Below are 20,173 nucleotides of genomic sequence, written 5' to 3'. Positions count from 1 at the left end.
CATGAGGGAAAATAACTATGAGATTATTACTTTGGTCCCAAGGTCCGAGGATGCCAAACAAATTCAAAAGTTTAGACCCATTTGTCTATTGAATGTTAGTTTCAAGATTATTACTTAAGTCCTGGTGAACATATTAAGTAAAATCATTAAGCCTATCATCCTCCCAATGCGGACTGCTTTTATTGAAGGGAGATATATCATGGAGGGGATTGTGATACTTCATGAAGCCTTTAACTCTATACACCACACAAAATAAAGTGTTGTTTTGTTTATAGTGGACTTTGAGAAAGCATATGATAAAATAAAATGGCCATTTGTATACAAAATGCTGAAAATGAAACAATTCCCTGATAAATGGTGTGATTTGGTTATGCACACCATGATAGGTGGAAAGTTGGGATTAAGGTAAATGATAAGATTGGGCCTTACTTTAAAACTTATAAGGGGTTGAGGCAGGGTGATTCTATGTCTCCATTGCTATTTGACATAGTTGTAGATGCTTTGTCTATAATCTTGGATAAAGCCAAACATGCAGGCTATGTGAGAGGGGTGTTGTCTGAATTAGGAGATAATGGAGTGAACATGCTGCAATATGCAGATGCCACTATTTTCCTACTCAAAGATGACGAGGACAGAGCAAAAAACCTTAAATCCATACTCACAGCTTTTGAGCAGATGTCTGGGCTAACTATTAACTTTCACAAGAGTGAGGTCTACCCTTTTGGAGAGGCCAAAAACAAAAGTGAGATTTATCAAGAGATATTTACTTGCAAAAGAGGGGATGTCCCCTTTAAATATCTGGGACTACCTGTAACTAATGTGAGACTAGGCAATAATTTTTGGAAGAGTGTGACTGAAAAAATAGAAAAAGATGTGCTTGCTGGCAAGGGAGACTACTGAATATGGCTGGGAGAGTACTCTAGTTCAGGCTTGCCTGACAAATATGCCTATGGATATGACGTCCTTTTACCCATTGCCACCGGGGGTTTAAAAAAAAGGTTGACTTCTTCAAAGCCAGATTAGTTTGGCAAGAAAATGAAGATAAGAAGAAATATCATCTAGTCAACTGGAAAACATGTTGTTTGCCAAAGGATTTGGGCATCTAGGAATCTTAAATCTTGATTGTATGAATAAAGCCTTGCTAGCAAAATGGCTCTGGAAATTAGAGACAAAAGATGGGAGGTGGGTTAGAATCCTTCTGAATAAATATGTGAAAGGGAAATGTATATCTGGAATTAAAAAGAAATTTGGCGACTCTCATTTTTGGGGGAGCCTGATGCAGACTAAAGACATATATTACAAAAATATAAAAAGAAATTGGGGGATGGACAAAACACTAGATTCTGGGAAGATTGGTGGGTGGGATCTAAACCATTGAAAGAGGCCTACCCGGGCCTTTATTTCATCAGCTTAACCCGTGACATTTCAGTGGTCCAGGCCATTAACATGGGATGGGGGGGGGGGTTAAGTTTAGAAGGAATTTGACTGAAGATAAAATAATTCTATGAGATAGTTTGAAGATCAGATGTGAGGAAGTGAGAATGTATGAGGGCAAAGATCAGCCACTGTGGATGCTAACAGCCAATAGACAATTTTCAGTGCGACCACTCTACCAACAACTAGTTCAAACATATGTGGGGTTTCCACACAAATTTTTATGGAAAATAAAATTTCCAGCGAAAACCAAGATGTTTCTCTGGCTAATTGCCAGGAAAAGTGTACTGACCAGAGATAATCTAGCAAAAAGAGAGTGGAAAGGAAATCAGAGATGTGTGTACCGTGGTTAGAATGAAACCATAGATCACCTTTTTTCTCTTGTTCTGCTGATAGGTTGTTATGGAGTTTGATAAAATGCTCTTTCAATCTAAAAACAACTCTGATTGGGGTTGATGATTGTCTAGGGCCATGGATCAAGAAATTTAAACTATAGGAAAGAAAACTAGTGTTAGTTGGAACATCTGCAATTCTTTTGGCTATTTGGAGATGTCGAAATAATGTAACCTTTTGTGATAAATTGGTCACTGGCCCTATGATTTTGGTGAAACTAACTTGCGATTGGATTGTGGATTGGGCTGTTTTGCAGAGAAAAAACCCAGGACAAAATCTACTGATGCTGGGGGCAAAACTAATCGAGCAAGTAGCAAGTGAGGTCTACAGAGCTTCGCATGGATGGAGAGCTGGTGCTCCTCGTCTGATGAGCTGAAACAAGATTATCTCGCTCGTTGTTCCTGAGAAGGCTCGCTATTTCCTTTTCTTGTTTTGCTTGCTGGAGGTTGCGCCCTCGTTCTCAAATGGTCGCCTGTGACCTTAGGATAAGATTTTCCTTTGCTTTTAGACTGGTTTCTTTTAGATGTTGGTAGCTGGTTAGGTTTCGCTGTCTTGAACTTGAATTCGTGGTGGTTTCGTTAATGAAATCGGAGCCCCCCTCTATTGCTCGAAAAAAGATTTAATAAAAACATTGATCTTAATTCAATAACAGATAGATGAGTACATGACAATTATCTCAATTCAAATTGACAATTGGTGGCAACTTTAACATAGGTTCACAAGCTCATGACACAATTTTAACATAGGTACACTTGTGAATCACGGATAATGTTATAGGGTATGAATATATTCATGGGTAAGAAGCTTTACCCGTGCCCTACCCATAACTTAATGGGCAGGGTATGGATACTACCCACGGGTATAAAATTGTGCCCATACCCTGTACATGCAGGTACGGTATCCGTGGGTACCCATACCCATGGGTAAAATTGCCACCGTATCTTTGATCTATATTAATTGTCGCTGATTTAGTAACACTGACGAAAAAGTTCATCCGATAAACTACAAACTCCCAAGAACAACAAAAAACAAAACAACTTAATTATAATCATCTAGACATGATAGTCTAGATGCAACAAAGTTCAAATCAACACAAGATAGGAGCCCAGACTCCCAATTATCAAAATCACGGGGATTACACGAAACAAGCATCTTCGGGAACTACCTCTACAAATTCCCGAGTAAGAGCATCTCTAGCAGATCCCGTAAACCGGGTCATCCGGTAAAATAACCACCAGTTTGTAGGACGGAGCTCGTATACCCGGCCCAAATAGATTCCTAAAATCCGGCTGTCCCAAATTATTTTTGTAGAATCCTCTAAACCATGGTCCATTTTCTTTCTACGGGAGTAGCTACTCTTTCTACAGCACCCTCTATCCTTGACGGGAGGAAAATTTTAGCTCCAACCGCTTTCCTCGCAGTCGGCGTCATGTTCGCCCGAGCTCAATTCCAGCCAAATCTCGCCGCCGCACGGTGGCACCGCTGTACGCCGCTCGCTATCGTAGGCGCTCGGCGCAGGCCACCGACACAGTAGCAACACGAGCAGGAGCCTCATGTTTTTCTAGCTAGCTATCGCGAGCGAGGCGTGACCAGGAGCTCGGCCGCGTCTCACGTGCTACGCGCCAATAGTGGCGGTGGGAGGAGCCTCCGGCGAGGGCGCCGCAGCAAGAGCTCAGCCAGCGCGAGCACGGCGTGTAAATTGAAAGACCCAAGTGTAATTTAGATTACGGTTTTAGGGGTGTTTATGTAATTTTGCCGGGAGCATAAACCTTTTTTATTGGATTTATTCCGGCGAAACAAAAGTCATATCGTAAAAATGCGAAAAATATTTTGTGGTATTCTGTAAATCGAATTTTCTGGGACGAGGTAATACCGGATCAGCTAGAGATGCTCTAACGAACCACCTCTTTGAATTCTTGAGTAACGAACCATGGGTAATCCTACTCCCAAAATATTGAGCAAGAATAGATCTAAAATCAAAATCACATCTAACTAAGCTCCAAAATATTGAGCAAGAATAGATCTAAAGAACAAATGCTCAATATTTTCACCATGACCACAAAGACACATATTTTACTACCAGTCCAACCCCTTTTTGACAAATTATCCTTAGTTAAATGTGAGGATAATTTGTAAAAAAAATATTCTAACTAAGGATATGTGTCCACCATCAACAAAAGAAAAGCTCTGTTTTTTTTGAAGGAATCTTAGTTTTCCACAAAATTTTCTGAGGAAAAGCACAACCAGAGATAATCATTTTCGTGTACAAAGATCTGTCAGCAACGCATCCATTTAACCCCCCCCCCCCACTCCCACCCGCGCAGGAATTTCCATTTCATTGACTATTCCGTAGCTCCATAGTTTCCCAAACAAAGTTCTTTTGATGGTAAAACCATCCCTGCCTTTCTCAATAGCTTCAAACATTGTTATATCATGATCAAAACTACAATTAGATGCTACAACATAGGAGATTTTTAGTGGTTTATTATCCCAACCCAACAATCCTCCAAAAATCAAGACTTTTTTCATTTCTAATCACTTTTTTATAATATTGATAAAAGATATCTTTATTTTTAGAGTACAAAAAGGGTAAATCTCTAACTTTAGGTTTAATTCCAGAGATGCATTTTGTTAGACAATTCCAGAGATGCATTTTTTCTTAACATATTTATTTAAGGGCACATCATGCCACATGCCAGATTTGGTTTATAACTTCCAGAACCATCTGGTTAGAAGTGTCTCATTCGTTAGTTCCAAATTCAGAATACCCAACCCACCTTGATATTTTGGCTTACAACAAGTTTTCCATTTCATTAAATGATATTTGTTTGTATCTTCATCATCATGCCGCACAATTATAGCTCTCGAAAAAGTTCTCTTTTTCTAACCCCAATAGGTACGAGACATAAATATATCATGATGAGAGGATTATTAGTTAAACAAGCATGCACTAGGGTAACTCTGTGAGTTAAGTTCAGTAGTCTCCCTTGCCAACATTCACATTGTTCCTCAATTTTATCTTGAATCCACTTCCAATAGTTATTCCGAGTTCTTACATTAGACACTGGTAGGCCCAAATATTTTGAAGGAACATATCTTGGCTCACAAAGAAAAAAACCCTGATATAAGCCAATTTTCTCAACATGCACAACACATGCATAATTCACTTTTATGAAAATTTAAAGTTAAACCAAATATTTGTTCAAAGATATCATAAAATAAAATTGGTGTCATCGTCTTCTAAAATAAAATTTATTTTTCTAGCACTAGTTTCATCGCCTTGTAAAATAAAAATTTTGTCTTCTACAAATTGCAGGCTATTAACCCCATTATCCACAATTTCTCCCAAAGCTCCTTTTACAATGACATTTACAGGGAATGAACAACTAAGTAAAATAAAAGGTGTGAGATGGCATCCTCTATCTCAAACCCTTGTGAGTTTTGAAATAAGGGCCAATTTTGTCATTGACATTAATCCCAACATGTCCTCCCCTCATAGTGAACATAATCCAATCAACCATTTATCTGAAAATCCTTTTAGTTTGAGCATTTGATGAATAAAAGGCCATTTAATATTGTCATAAGCCTTTCAAAATCCATTTTAAACAAAGAACATCCTCTTTGTTGTGATGAATATAGTTCAAGGCTTCATACAATAGCACAACACCTTTCATTATATATGTGCCTTTAATAAAGCGAGTTTGAGTGTTGAATAACAAGAATCACCAGCCTAGTTAGTCTATTCATGAGAACTTTAGTAATGATATTTAAACTCACATTAAGCAAACATATAGGTCTAATTTTTTGAATTTGTTAAGCGTCATTGGTTTTTAAAACTAGAGTAATAATGCCATAATTAAATCTAGCAACATCAAGAGTTCGTGCATGAAAATAATCCAATAGGCCTTTTATATCCCATTTAACTACATCCCATAATATATGATAAAAATTAGGAATTAGTCCATCAGTCCTAGGTCTTTTGTTCTTTCCATTTGAAAGACAGTCGTCTTCAGTTCATCCATGGAAAGGAGCACAACTAACTTCTTGGCATCATCCCTAGTGACTCGTGGTATGCCATGAAATATTCAGAGAAATGTTGGGTTCCTCGGCCAGCCCAAACAACTTTTTTTTAATAAAATTCAGTGATATAAAACATCAACTCCACTTCACCTTCAATAACCCATTCCTCTTTTTCCATAGAAATAAATTTATTCCTGTCTTCTTTTACCATTGTTTTAGCATGATAATGTCTAGTAATGTTGCCCGCCCCTCTTTAATTTCATTCTCTTTATATCTCTATAGCCATTTCGTTTCCTCCTGTTTCAAGAGCCTTCCCAACTAGGCTCTAAGCCTCCTTTTGGTCTTGTCTATTACAAGGAGAATCTCAACATTTTTACCAATGTTGTATAGTTTAGCTTGAATTCCTAGGTGTAATATCTTGTACACGGCATCATCATTTATCCCGACCTCTATGTTTTTTTCCTCAAGACTCTTAATCTTTTTTGCCATCTATCTAAATTGACCCAGAATAAGATTTTGTCCAAATAGAAGTAACAAACTCATTTAACCCATCTCTACACATCCTTGAGTTCTCAAACCTACACATAGGTTGTGAATTATTATGGGATACATTATCAAGGATAAGTGGGGTGTGATGAGACGCTTCTCTTTCCAAAGAATGCAAGACAGAGAGCATAGTGTTCCTATCAACCAGGGATGAAAAACACTCTATCTAACTTTTCATTGTTTGAGTCATCAATATTGTTGGCCCAATTAAAATTTCTATCATTAATTAGATTTTTTCTTAAACCAACATGTTCAAATCACATTGAACACAAAACTCCAATGATTAGTATCAATGGGTTTATTATTCTCACAGCTCTTTCTAATTATGCTATAATCTACACCCACCATACATGATAAGGAATTATCATGGTACACTATAGACAGTTCTACCAGAAAACAGTTTTCCCTTCAATTCGGGCATCACCATAGGGAGTAATTAAGATTTTTTTTTGAAAAGGAGGATTACCCACGGCCTCTTCATTTGAATGATGCATGCACCATTTTATTAATTATTCACAAAGACCTTACAGAGTAGTACATCAGGTAGTCTGAAGCCACCATCTTAGCAACAATTGTCGCTACTCATATCCATTTGATGAAGGGGTGTCGATTGTTCGAGCCTAATACCAAACAGACATCACACCAAAGACTAACATCTAAAGCCGGAGGCCCCAACCGAGCCACATACTGGGTTTAGGGTACAAACCGGTTCGATGCACTCTCGTGTGTCGTCACTGCCGTCTTCCACCAATCCATCTTTAGAGCAAAAACTAACGCACCGACCTTGCCAGGCCTCTTTGCCATTGACGCAACCATGACGTGAGATAGCTCCTCCTCTTGCGCGAGTCCATCTCCGTGAAGGAAATATGCCCTAGAGGAAATAATAAAATTGTTATTTATATTTCCTTATATCATGATAAATGTTTATCATTCATGCTAGAATTGTATTAACCAGAAACCTGATACATGTGTGGATACATAGACAAAACACCATGTCCCTAGTAAGCCTCTACTAAACTAACTCGTTAATCAAAGATGGTTAAGTTTCCTAACCATGGACATGTGTTGTCATTTGATGAACGGGATCACATCATTAGGCGAATGATGTGATGGACAAGACCCATCCGTTAGCTTAGCATAATGATCGTTAAGTTTTATTGCTATTGCTTTCTTCATGTCATATCCATATTCCTTTGACTATGAGATTATGCAACTCCCGGATACTGGAGGAATACCTTGTGTGCTATCAAACATCACAACGTAACTGGGTGATTATAAAGATGCTCCACAGGTATCTCCGAATGTGTTTGTTGGGTTGGCATAGATCAAGATTAGGATATATCACTCCGAGTATCGGAGAGGTATCTTTGGGCCCTCTCGGTAATGCACATCATAATAAGCCTTGCAAGCAATGTGACTAAGGAGTTAGTTGTGGGATGATGCATTACATAACGAGTAAAGATACTTGTGGGAAATGAGATTGAACTAGGTATGAAGATACCGACGATCGAATCTCGGGCAAGTAACATACCGATGACAAAGAGAATAATGTATGTTTTCATTACGGTACGATCGATAAAGATCTTTGCAGAATATGTGGGAACCAATATGAGCATCCAGGTTCCGCTGTTGGTTATTGACCTGTAGGGTCCGCACGCTTAACGTTCGATGACAATTTTGTATTATATGAGTTATGTGATTTGGTGACCGAATGTTGTTCGGAGTCTCGGATGAGATCACAGACCTGATGAGTAGTCTCGAAATGGTTGGGAGGTAAAGATTCATTATAGGACAATTGTATTTGGACACCGGAAGTGTTCCGGGGGTACCGGGTATGTATCGGGTCATCGAAAGGGGTTCCGGGTAACCCTGACAAGCTATATGGGCCTAATGGGCCAAGTGAGGGACAGACCAGCCCCAAAAGGGGCTGGTGTGCCCCCTATAGGGCGAATAGGAGGAGAAGGAAAGCAAGGGAAGGGAGAAGGAAAGGGGAGGATTCGCCCCCCCCCCTTTCCTTCCCGTCTCCCCACTCTTTCCTTTCCCCTCCGATGGATATGGAAGGGGCGAGACCAATTTGGAGGAGGCGCCCAAGTAGGATTACTCCTACTTGGGGATCCCCTTGCAGCCCCTCTCCCTCTCCCACCTATATATATGTCTGGGGTGGGGGGCACCGCTAGAACACACAACATTGATTCCTAGCCGTGTGCGGCGCCCCCTCCATAGTTTACGCCTCCAGTCATATTGTCGTAGTGCTTAGGCGAAGCCCTACGTGGATCACTTCACCATCACCGTCACCATGTCGTCATGCTGACAGAACCCTCCCTCGACACTTTGCTGGATCAAGAGTTTGAGGGACGTCATCGAGTTAAACATGTGCAGAACTCGGAGGTGACGTACGTTCGGTGCTTGCTCGGTTGGATCGAGAAGAAGTTCGACTACGTTAACCGCGTTAAGCTAATGCTTCCGCTTTCAGTCTACGAGGGTACGTGGACACACTCTCCCGCTCTCGTTGCTATGCATCTCCTAGATAGATCTTGCGTGAGCGTAGGTTATTTTTTTAAAATTGCATGCTACGTTCCGAACACTCTGCGCATCGAACGCCGAGTCTCTGATAACCCACAAGTATATGGGATCGCAACAGTTTTCGAGGGTAGAGTATTAAACCCAAATTTATTGATTCAACACAAGGGGAGCCAAAGAATATTCTCAAGTATTAGCAGTTGAGTTGTCAATTTAACCACACCTAAAAGACTTAATATCTGCAGCAAAATATTTAGTAGCAAAGTAGTATGAAAGTGATGGTAACAGTAGCAAAAGTAATAGTAGCAGTTTTGTAACAATCGTAACAGTGGCAACAGAAAAATAACTTAGCAAAGATCAATATGAGACGAGCTCGTAGGCAATGGATATCAATGGTGGATAATTATGTCGGATGGCATTCATCATGCAACAATTATAACATAGCGTGACACAGAACTAGCTCCAATTCATCAACATGATGTAGGCATGTATTCTGAATATAATCATACGTGCTTATGGAAAAGAACTTGCATGACATCTTTTGTCTACCCTTCCGTGGCAGCGGGATCCTATTGGAAACTAAGGGATATTAAGGCCTCCTTTTAATAGAGAACAGGACCAAAGCATTAGCACTTAGTGAATACATGAACTCCTCAAACTACGATCATCATCGAGAAGTGTCCCGACTATTGTCACTCCAGGGTTGCCGGATCATAACATGTAATATGTGACTATAACTTGCAAGATCGGATCAAGAACACAAATATATCCATGAAAACATAATATGTTCAGATCTAAAATCATGGCACTCAGGCCCTACTGACAAGCATTAGGCATAGCAAAGTCATAGCAACATCAATCTTAGAACATATAGTGGATACTAGGGATCAAACCCAAACAAAACTAACTCGATTACATGGTAAATCTCATCCAATCCATCACGGTCCAGCAAGCCTACGATGGAATTACTCACGCACGACGGTGAGCATCATGAAATTGGTGATGGAAGATGGTTGATGATGACGATGCCAACGATTTCCCATCTTCGGAGCCCAAAACGGACTCCAGATCTGCCCTCCCGAGGAAGAACAGGGCTTGGCGGCGGCTCCGTATCGTAAAACGTGATGAATCCTTCTCTCTGATTTTTTTCTCCCCAAACATGAATATATGGAGTTGGAGTTGAGGTCGGTGGAGGTCCAGGGGGCCCACAAGGAGAGAGGGCGCGCCCTAAAGGGTGGCCGCGCCCTCCACCCTTGTGGCCAGGATGTAGGTCCCCTTCGGTTGATTCTTTCGCCAATATTTTTCATTTCAAAACTGATCTCCGTGAAGTTTCAGGTCATTCCGAGTTTATTTCTACACAAAAATAACACCGTGGCAATTCTGCTGAAAACAGCGTCAGTCCGGGTTAGTTCCATTCAAATCATGCAAGTTAGAGCCCAAAACAAGTGCAAAGGAGTTTTGAAAAGTAGATACGATGGAGACGTATCAGTCTCCACTATGCCTCGCCGCCGAGATCCGCTATCATCAATGAGTAAGGTGAAGCACCGCTCCACCAAAGAAGCCGTCCATTGGTCCCTCGAGCCCGTGTAAACCTCCAAGAATGATGCCCTCAAGGGGAAAACGACACTAGATCGCCATCGTCATCCGATCTACTGATTTAGGGTTTCCCCCGGAGGTAGCGGATAGAGGTCTGGAGCTTTTCCACGGCGATGCCTTCAAGAAGATAACGACACAAAAGAGCGCCGCCATCGTCGGTCTTGGCAAAAATCCGAGAACGAGGTTTTCACGCGGATCCGCTCGACGAACCTCCATCTCGCATCGGGCTCACGGACCACCACCGATCTCCGCCGCCACAGAGCGAGCAAGCCACTCTGGCCAGATCAAATCTAACTTGAGGGCCAACCACGCTCACAACCGACCTGTCCACCAAAGCCCTCTACGCCGCTGCCGATCCAAGGTACCGCAGTGCCGCGGTCAGGTGCAGATCCGGCGCTCGCAACCGGGAGCGAGCATCGCCGCAGAGGCTCGGATCCGGAGGCGCACTTCCGCTCGCCCGGGTGCCCCGCGCCACCCTCGCGCTCGAGAAGGAGAGGCTCCTCCGCCACTGCCGTCAGCCGTCCGGGCTTACCCCGACGGTTTCCTCCAGCGGCAGGGGGGAAGGGATGGGAGGGGGAGTGATCGGCGGCTAAGATTCGGGCCCCTTAGTCGCCCGCGCGGGGGGGGGGGGGGGGGGGCGAACGGGAGAGGAACGGAGGAAGCAACGGGCGGTGGCGGTAGGTTTAGCGGCTTCGAAGTTTGTTGTGCTTCTTATCTTGGTGTAAGATGAGAGTAATCATGCTGTAGACCTGTAGTTAAAACCGGAAACCTTATAAAAAAACTAGAATTGTGACGAAATAGTCAGCAGTTTCAAATTGGATTAAATCCGTGGCATCGTCCACAAAAGTCCCTACTTCCACTTCTATGCTTATTTCGTGTTTTTTTAACACAGTACAGACCAAAATGCTTATATACATGTGCATACACTTACTCCTATAAACAAACGTACACATATCCTACCCCTATCAGGACCTCTGAAAGACTGAGCCGACATATCATCTTGAAATTTACGAAGCCACCATAGGCACCTCGTCGTCTACGGGAACGTCTCCTTCCATTGAATGCACATCGTCAGAAATCCTGAAATAATTTTAAAAATAAATGCGAGCATCAGGACTTGAATCCTGATAGGCGGGGAATACCACAGTCCTGATTTTTTGTCATGCTTGAAAACTTGCTCTTCGGTTGCTTTTTCAGCAACTAGGAACGAACCAAACCAGCTCTTCGGTTACCCCAAGGAAGGCGACAGTGGAGTAGCAACAATCCCTGCATTGTTCATGGCAACAACAGCAAGCAAACGGTAGGACTACATGAGTCTGGACTGGAGCCTGGAGGACCAGCCAGCAAGTAATCCGCCCTAGGAATAGGATAGCTTTCTGCCAGCCTGCAAAAGAGAGCGACCAACTACCCGATGTCCACTGCATGCATCCAACATCCATCACCAGTGCACCTTTGCTACTCCTCCACGAGCACTGCATCTGCATCTGTATCTGCATGCATGACCTGTGTGCGTGTGTGAGTGTGTGTGTGTTTTCTCCCTCTCGATCATTTGCTGCTGCCGCTGCTCTCCACAGGATCCTACACAGTGGAGGGCGATGGCATGATATGATGCGCCGCAGCCTGCCCGCCCGCCTGCTCGCCGTCGACCGTCCTGCGCCGGGCCACTTTACAGGTAGGCGCCCGAAAGCGCGCGCACCACGCAGACAGACCTCACAGGGATGAGTTTGCAGGTGCTGGAGTGGAGACCGATGCTCGCTTGCTACAGTGCTCTTGAGAACTGAGATCTTTTGAACGTGTGCGTGGTTTTTCTTTGTGTTTTTTCTTCGTCTCCTGATGATGATGTGGAGAGGAGTTTGGTCGTTGCTGCAAGTTTGGAGGAGCCTTTTGCCGTCTGTCTTTCCTGAGATGATTAATTGCTGATGATTTTGTTTGGAGCACGGAAAAGGTACTGGTGCAACAATCACGTGCACCGTATTATACGGTGGAGGTGAAGAAAGTTGTGTGCGGGTAAAGTAATGTAATTATACGCGTATGCATGCTTGTACGTGCTGAAAAGGTACAGGCACTCCGTGTACTGTCTCTCGTGGTATAAAGGTTTCCTGCACCCTTGGCAATCCCGCCGGGCGTGCAATGATGTCGGGGCCGCTTCGTACGTGTAGGTCCTGCTCGGAGGGGAGTGCCTGAAGTTTTGGAGCATCGTGTGCAAGCTTGGTATTGATTTCTTTGTATTCAAACTAGAACAATGTTCGTGCGTTGCACGGGATATGCCTATCCATAATATGTGATTGAGTGAATGAATGTTTATTTTGTTTTCATGATTTCCCTTATATTTTGATCAGAAGTGATTTACCTGCCCATAGTATGCGATTGTGTAAATAAATATTCATCAAACTCTGACCGTTAATTACCCTATATTTTGATTAAAAGTTTGGTAAGTAAATTAAGTTAAATTGGTTCAAAACATAAGTAAATTAAGATAATTGATCATATACATGGAAGGTTGGACGAAGGGGTGGTGGGAATAAAGGTGAAATGGGAACCTTACGTTCTTCTTAAGCAGTAGAGATTTACCTTATATTTTGATCAGAATTGATTTACCTGGTTATAGTATGCGATTGTGTAAATAAATATTCATCAAATTCCGACTGTTAATTATCCTATATTTTGATTAGAAGTTTGGTAAGTAAATTAAGTAAAATTGGTTCAAAAGATAAGTAAATTAAGATGATTGATCATATACGTGGAAGGTTGGACGAAGGGGTGGTGGGAAGAAAGGTGAAATGGGAACATTATGTTCTTTTTAAGTAGTAGAGAAGATAGACATCATACTCCGTCCGTCCGAGAATAAGTGTACATCTAGCTTTTGTACTAAGTCAAAATTTTAAAATTTTGACCAATTTTATAGAAAATAGTAGTAACATATATGAATCAAATTGGTATATTATCAAAGTATATTTTAAAACGAATCTAGTGATACTAATTTAGTGTCATAAATGCTTTTACTTTTCCTTAAAAAGTTGGTCAAAGTTTTAAAGCTTTGACTTCAGACAAAAGCTAGATGTACACTTATTCACGGATGGAGGGAGTACATACTTAGAGCATGTACAACCGAACCTCTCAAACCCGCTTCATACGCTCGGGCGGACCGCCCGGTCAGTGTTCAGTCATGATTTTTTTGACCCAGACGAACCTGTCAAACGGCCCTCAGATGCCCGGGCTGACCGGCACTTTCCATATCCAGCCCAAATATGGGGAGGATATTGGGGTGCCCGCCATGTCGGCCTGACGGCGTGGCCCCACACAGAAACACCCGGAAACCCAGCGGTCCGACGGACGCCACGTGGCGCCGCTCCGGCTCGCCGCCCTAGACGAACTCCAACTATTTAAGTCGGCTGGTGTCCCACAACCCTAACCCATCCCCTCCTCTCTGCACCGCCAGTCCGAGCCCATCCACCTCCTCTCTCTTTCGCTCCAACGCTCTGCCCACACTCCGGCACTCCGCCATGGTCCGGAGCAAGATTGTGTACTATGTCATGCTGACGCCGGAGCGCCGCTACGAGATCCATCAGCAGACCCGGATGAGGGAAGCCGTGCGTGCCGCCCGCATCGCTGTCGGGCTGCCTCCGGACTCGCCGGAGCCAGAGGAGGAGGAGGAGGAGATGGCTCAGATGGAGGTGGAGGAGGCGGAGGAGGCGCACTAGCAGGTGTCGCCCTTCAACATGGAGCAGGCGGAGGCGGAGTTTGCCGTTGCGCAGTCCGACGAGATGGCCGAGCAGCACGCCATCCTAGAGTCCATCTAGGATGAGGCCTATGTGTAGGCCAACCGGGCATTCCTCCGGCGGGAGCAGGCGGAGTCCAACGCGATCTTCGCCGAGCTCGCCGCGGAGATAGAGGCGGAGGAGGCCGGAGCGAAGCAGCCGAAGGAGCCGGAGCTGCAGCCGCCGTCCATGCTGCCGGAGCCAGGCACGAAGATCGTCGTGATCTCCGACGAGGAGTAGCCAGGATCGACGTAGTATGTAGGTTCTATTTCCTTTTGTATGTCTTTGTATGGATACAAGAATCGACTATGAGATGTCTGGATGCAACAAGTGAAATTTGAGGCATGCTCGGTCACTGCTGGTGGACGCGCCTGGGCGCGTCCGCGGGCGTTTGAGGGTCCAGATTTGCCATATGTGGTTGTAGATGCTCTTAGAGCATCTCCCAACCAAAAGACCCCACCGGCAATCCTCACATGTCCAGGCGGATAGCCAGGGCAATATCCGGAAAAAAAATCACCTAATCGGATCCCCATATTCTGGTCATATGTCTGGGTTATCCGACACTTCTCAAACCTAGCTCATAGACGGATTTGGGCCCATCTGGCCGTGTCCGTCATGTTGGACCCATGCCAAATCCCCCCAAATCGACCTCCACCCTTGCTCGACCTGCCCTTTTCCACACTGTTTTGTCCTCGCTCACGTTGCTCCTTGTTCGTCCTGCTCTCCCACCCTAGCTCCGTCGACGCTCCCGTCCAGGCCCAACTCGCAGTGTCGCCACCGCCATCCTCTGTCAACCTCAGACACGGTCAGCACCACGAACGCTGCCCCGATACATCCTACTCCGGCCGCCATTGAGTTTTTGATGAAATGTCGAAGTTTTTTATGGTTCTTTTGCACAATTGTAGGCAATGGATAGATTCGCCGGACAATGAGTGTGCTTACCCGGAGCTTGATGAGTTCATCGATTCACCTGATTCAGACATGGATAACGACGAAGATGAGGACTTGATAGTGATAATGAGCATCCTTGAAGAATGGAGAAAAGTAAGAGGGACATGTTCTCAACTTGAAGGGTTCGATGCCATGTAGATTAGTTGTTAACGGGATAGGATATTGGGAAAACGTGGTCTCTATGCCGACTACTTCAAACCCAACATGATATTCCATGAGGGTTATCTGGGCGTCACTTCCGGATGAGTAGTCATTTGTTCTTGTGCATAGTGGAGGATGTGAAGGCATATAATTCTTACTTCATGTCGAGGAGAAGGATTATTGAGGACAACTATCATTGTCTCCTATGCAGAAATGCATGGATTCACGATGCTAGCATATGGTACAATCGGAGATGCCATTGATGAGGTTGTCCAGATGAGAGAGGGAGCACATACGTTGAGGCAATGGTGAATTTTTCGTATAACATGGTGTAGATGCTTGGAATGGAGTACTCGAGAGAACAATATGCCAAGGACACGGAGAAATTACTGGTAACTGGAGAGAGAAACTATGCCTTTTTTTCTTCTAATTTTAACTGTTTATTGTTGTATTGTTCTGTGTCATATCCATTATTCTACGTATTTGTATCGTTCAATGATCCACGTTCATGCAGGGCTGACCTAAGATTTCAGGGGCTCGGGGTAAGGTAATACTAAACCTGAGCATGGGTGGCCCGGCCCGAAGCCTGATGTCCGGTCCAGGCTCGGGACTCACTTTCCAGCCCTTAGCCCGGTAAATGCCCGACAAAACATGATTTCCAAGTTTTTATATAAATATAGGCATAGCATTAATCCCCCCAAATAGCTATTTTATTACTTAGAATATAAAAAGTAGACATGTTGTCGGGCTGCGGACCGGGCCCAAGCTTGGGATTTGGGGTCGGGCTCTTTGAAACCCGGCCCGGCCCAAAAATGCCCAGGTCTAGGCAATACATAGGGGGCCTAAAGGCACATAAACTTATGAGTATTCATATTACTATTTCTTCAAAAACAACTCAATACACTATAATATGTGTTGCCTTGTGATCTACACTATCCAAAATACAAGATCATAAACATTTATGGTAAAAGTTGTTCACTCTTGTCCATCGAGACTTGTATTTTCTATATTTGTTACACTTTTGCGCCCACTCATATTATTGTCAAACTACATTTTTCACTAAGTTGTTCTTCAAGAATAACTTAAGGTGATTCCTCGGAATTCAAAGCAGTTGTATCTGTTCTAATAAAATGCAATAGCTCATTTCTGGGTCTCCATTAAGTCATATGCATGTTTGTTGAATACTTTCTAGATGAGATCTTGCTAAGTAAATTACCGGAACAAGTCATTGAAATAACACACAAACACATCATACAAGAAATTAAGAACACTGTTGATTCGATAGAAAGGCAAAGCAAAGGCATGTAACATGGCGCGTGATCACCTGGATGGCTAGAAAAATCAGAAATTGCAAGATTTGTTACTAATTACAAGTCATGAACAAAATCCAAGTTCCTCTTACCTAATTCCAATCGACACGATCAATCAGAGTGTGAGATAGATTGATGTATGAGGATGACCTTCACGAACAAATGAACATGTAAAAGGAGGGACGGGATTTACATCGCAGAGGAAGTAGATGGGATTCAAGAAAACTGGATTATGTTCTTCCATTAATCACGCGGACAACCAAAAAAACACAGTTAGATGAAGTTGGCGAACGCCGCCGACCTGGCTGATTTGTTGACAATCGGGAAAGAGATGGGGAGAAGCCGGAGAGATTGTGCATGCAACGTGCTGCAAGCTGAGAAGTAACCAATCCATCGATGGATTATACTTTTTTCTAAATAATAAGTGCCACACGTCAGGTGCATGGCACTCCGACCCTGACGTTTTTCAGTGACAATTCTAGTCACACAGGATGGCAAATTTCAGCGACACATGACTAAAAGTTCATGTCATCCTACTGGTTCCCTCTTATTGCCATGCTTGGTAACTAAAGATGCCATCCTTGCGTCACTAAACCTGCCATAAAAAACATTCGGAGTTGCCTTGTGCTCATACCTGACGTGTGACACATTTCTTAAGGATAATCCACCCATTATATGGGCTAAACGTCATCCATCCGGATCCGGGACCGGGGCGGCCGCCCCTCCCGCCCCCCTCAGGGCCGACTCGACCGTTCATGTGTTTGCGGAAATATAAGATTTTGGAAATGAGGGATGTGGTTGGCCGAACTTAGAGGCGAGGGTTCACCGGCTCTGTCCAATGACACATCGACGGACATGTGGGGTTTAAATTAGACAAGTTCGGCTGAAGATGTTCTCATACGCTATCCTTTTATGACAATACATAGTTATATTCTTCTTCTTTTTGCGATAACACGAAAGTTTTTGTGTGAGGAATAAAACCTAGGCTTCATCTCGTTTTGTTCCAGTCGAGGGCGACGTGATGCACAACGTTGACGCCAAATGTTGACAACTGATCGCCCAAGACGCAACCAAGTTAAGATGGCGATGCGTGTACAACGGTCCGTGACACGACGGGACGGTCGATGTCTTGTGACTTTGTGAGCACATACTTACGGAGTCGATCGCTTGGGTGCCCATGCAACGGAACAGAATTCCCGTGGATCCTCTCCGTAATCGCAATGATTTCAGAATGCCTCGTGTCGTGCGTTCAGTGTTCCTGGCATCCGTGACCCAAATCTACGCGAGGAAGGCTTAATTTGGACGAGCACGCACACAAGTCTACGGCCCGAACAGTAAATAGTGGAGCACTATTACTACGAAGCCATGAACGGTGCCTGATATCCCAAAGGAACACCAACCGAAGCCCCCACGCCTCCTTGTTCACGTGCCACGGCAAAGGGTGAAATTGTTCACGGGCTCGCGCCGAGCTCCTAGATAAAATGCCCCGACGACGGCCGTCAGGATGAAACCACCGCCTCGTGCCTCCATCGTCCCGAGGATCGATCGAAGAGCCTGACGTGCAGCGATGAGCCGCCGCACCAGGCGCGGCGACCGGCAGCAGCAACAGCCGCTGGCTCGTTCTACGACCGTGTCCAACAACCCGATCTTCTTCGTGCACGACGAGGTCGACAACGTGCCGGGTGAGTTCGCCAAGCCGCTGCCGCTGCCTCCTAGCAGGGCGCACCTGCAGCCTGCGGGCTCGCGGCGCGCAGCCGGTTCCACGTTCATGGCGAGCCGGCACGGGAGCGGCTGGGTCCTGTGGAGGGTGCACCACCACGACCCGTTCCTTGCCGCCTACGTCGCCTGCACCAAGAGCGACGGCGGTGGCAAGGTCGACGCCACTCCGGCGAAGCGGCAGCAGAAGAAGAACAGGGGCAGAGGCGATGCCGCTGTCCAGGGGTGCGGCATTTGGAGCGGTTGGACCGCGGCGGGAGCCAAGTACGCCGGAGCGATGTCGTGTAAGTACGGCTGCGACGTTGGCACCGCGCAGGGCGACGATCCTGCCGCGTCCCCGGCGCCCAGGCTGCACCTGTCGCGGCAGCTGGTGGTGATCCCGGCCAGGAGGAGGGCCCTGCAACCACGAGGGCGGGCGCAGGGCTGAGGGAGGGTGCTGTACTTGTGTTTGTTTCTGGTGCTGTGTAGTGCACCCTACCATGTAGTGGAACTCCCCCAACTGACTTATATTTCGGAACAGATGTAATAGTAACCTATAACCAATGTAACGATACTACTGCAGTGTGTAAAATTGTGAAGAGATAGAACTGTACTCCTTCCGTTTATAAATAGGGCGCAACTCTGCGCCGGCGCACCGGCCGAAAATTTCGGCCGGTCCCGCGTGGGGCACACGATATAGCTTTTATAAACCGTACGATTTGGCCTTACAGAAAACGCTGAAGAAAAAAAAAGCAAAGGGGAAAGAGACCAGCGTCCCGATGGTCCTCAGCCGCCAATGACCCGCGCTCGCCGAACCATGCCCATTTGCCTCGCCGCACACGCTCACCGCCGATGCTCGCCGTCGTCGCTCTCACCAAAAAGGTCGTTAACCGTAGCGGCCTTTTCTCTTGCCTCTGTGTTGCATCCATGGTAGCTCCGGGGCGTCGACTGCAACACCGTCCCTCGCCGGTGTTGCCCACCGCCGGCGTGGTCACCGCCCCCCACGTCCGTCACCGCAGCTCGCCACCACTCGCCGCAACTAAGAAAATAAAAAAAGTCAGCTGAAGCAAAATTTTAGCCGGTTCCAGCAAAACCATGGACCTTCGTCGCCGGAACGTAGCAAAATTTTTGGCCGGTCATAGCAAAAATAAAAGACGGTTCCAACAACTCACCATGGTTGTAGTTCCCCTCGCAGGCATGGTCGCCATCACCAGCATGGTGACCCACCAGGTTTGAAGCTTGCCGTTGTGTCGCTTGCAGCTCGCTAGACACCGGTTGTAGCACTGCCTCGTGCCGGTTGCAGCCTTGCCGGCGATGGGCGTCTCTGGTTGTAGCTCTGGTGTACCACGGCTTGCAGCTCTGGCACGCATGGTTGAAGCTTCTGTAATACATGGTTGTAGCAAAAAAAAACTTCATTGATCCCCTTCCTTCAGCAAAAAGCTACTACCGATGAAAAAAAATGCTACAACCTATGAATCAAAAAGTTGCTACCGTCGAAAGTGGGAGTGTTGCGACCGGCGAAATCAAAAGTTGGAACCAGCGACGCGAAAAGCTACTGCCAACGGGAAAAAATGTTGGAACCAACGAAACAAAGATTGGTGCTCGTGGATGAAAATTGGTACAACCGGCGAAAGAAAAAGCTGGAACCGATAAATCAAAAAGTTGCAACTGGCTAAAAGTTAAAAACAAAGCCATAGCCGCACGGCGTCTTGGGAAAAAAATGGTGCTGCCGGTGTGCGAGCGCCGTCGCCTCAAGCTCACAGGGGAGGGGTGGTGGGGGAGCGCAGAGCAGCTCGTCGTCGCCTCAAC

General features: G+C 45.1%; 1 protein-coding gene across 1 annotated transcript; it reads left to right on the top strand.

The window, feature by feature from the left end:
* The first annotated feature begins 18,168 nt into the window (after positions 1–18,168).
* On the top strand, positions 18,169–18,988 carry LOC123082322 (uncharacterized). Its single transcript, XM_044504676.1, has one exon. The coding sequence runs from the start codon at positions 18,237–18,239 to the stop codon at positions 18,810–18,812; it is 576 nt and encodes a 191-aa protein (XP_044360611.1). The 5' UTR covers positions 18,169–18,236; the 3' UTR covers positions 18,813–18,988.
* The last annotated feature ends 1,185 nt before the right edge of the window (positions 18,989–20,173 follow it).

The sequence above is a fragment of the Triticum aestivum genome, chromosome 4A (genome assembly GCF_018294505.1).
Source record: "Triticum aestivum cultivar Chinese Spring chromosome 4A, IWGSC CS RefSeq v2.1, whole genome shotgun sequence".
Lineage (NCBI taxonomy): Eukaryota > Viridiplantae > Streptophyta > Magnoliopsida > Poales > Poaceae > Triticum > Triticum aestivum.
Note: the sequence above shows the minus strand (reverse complement) of the source record. Positions and strands in the feature narration are given on the sequence as shown.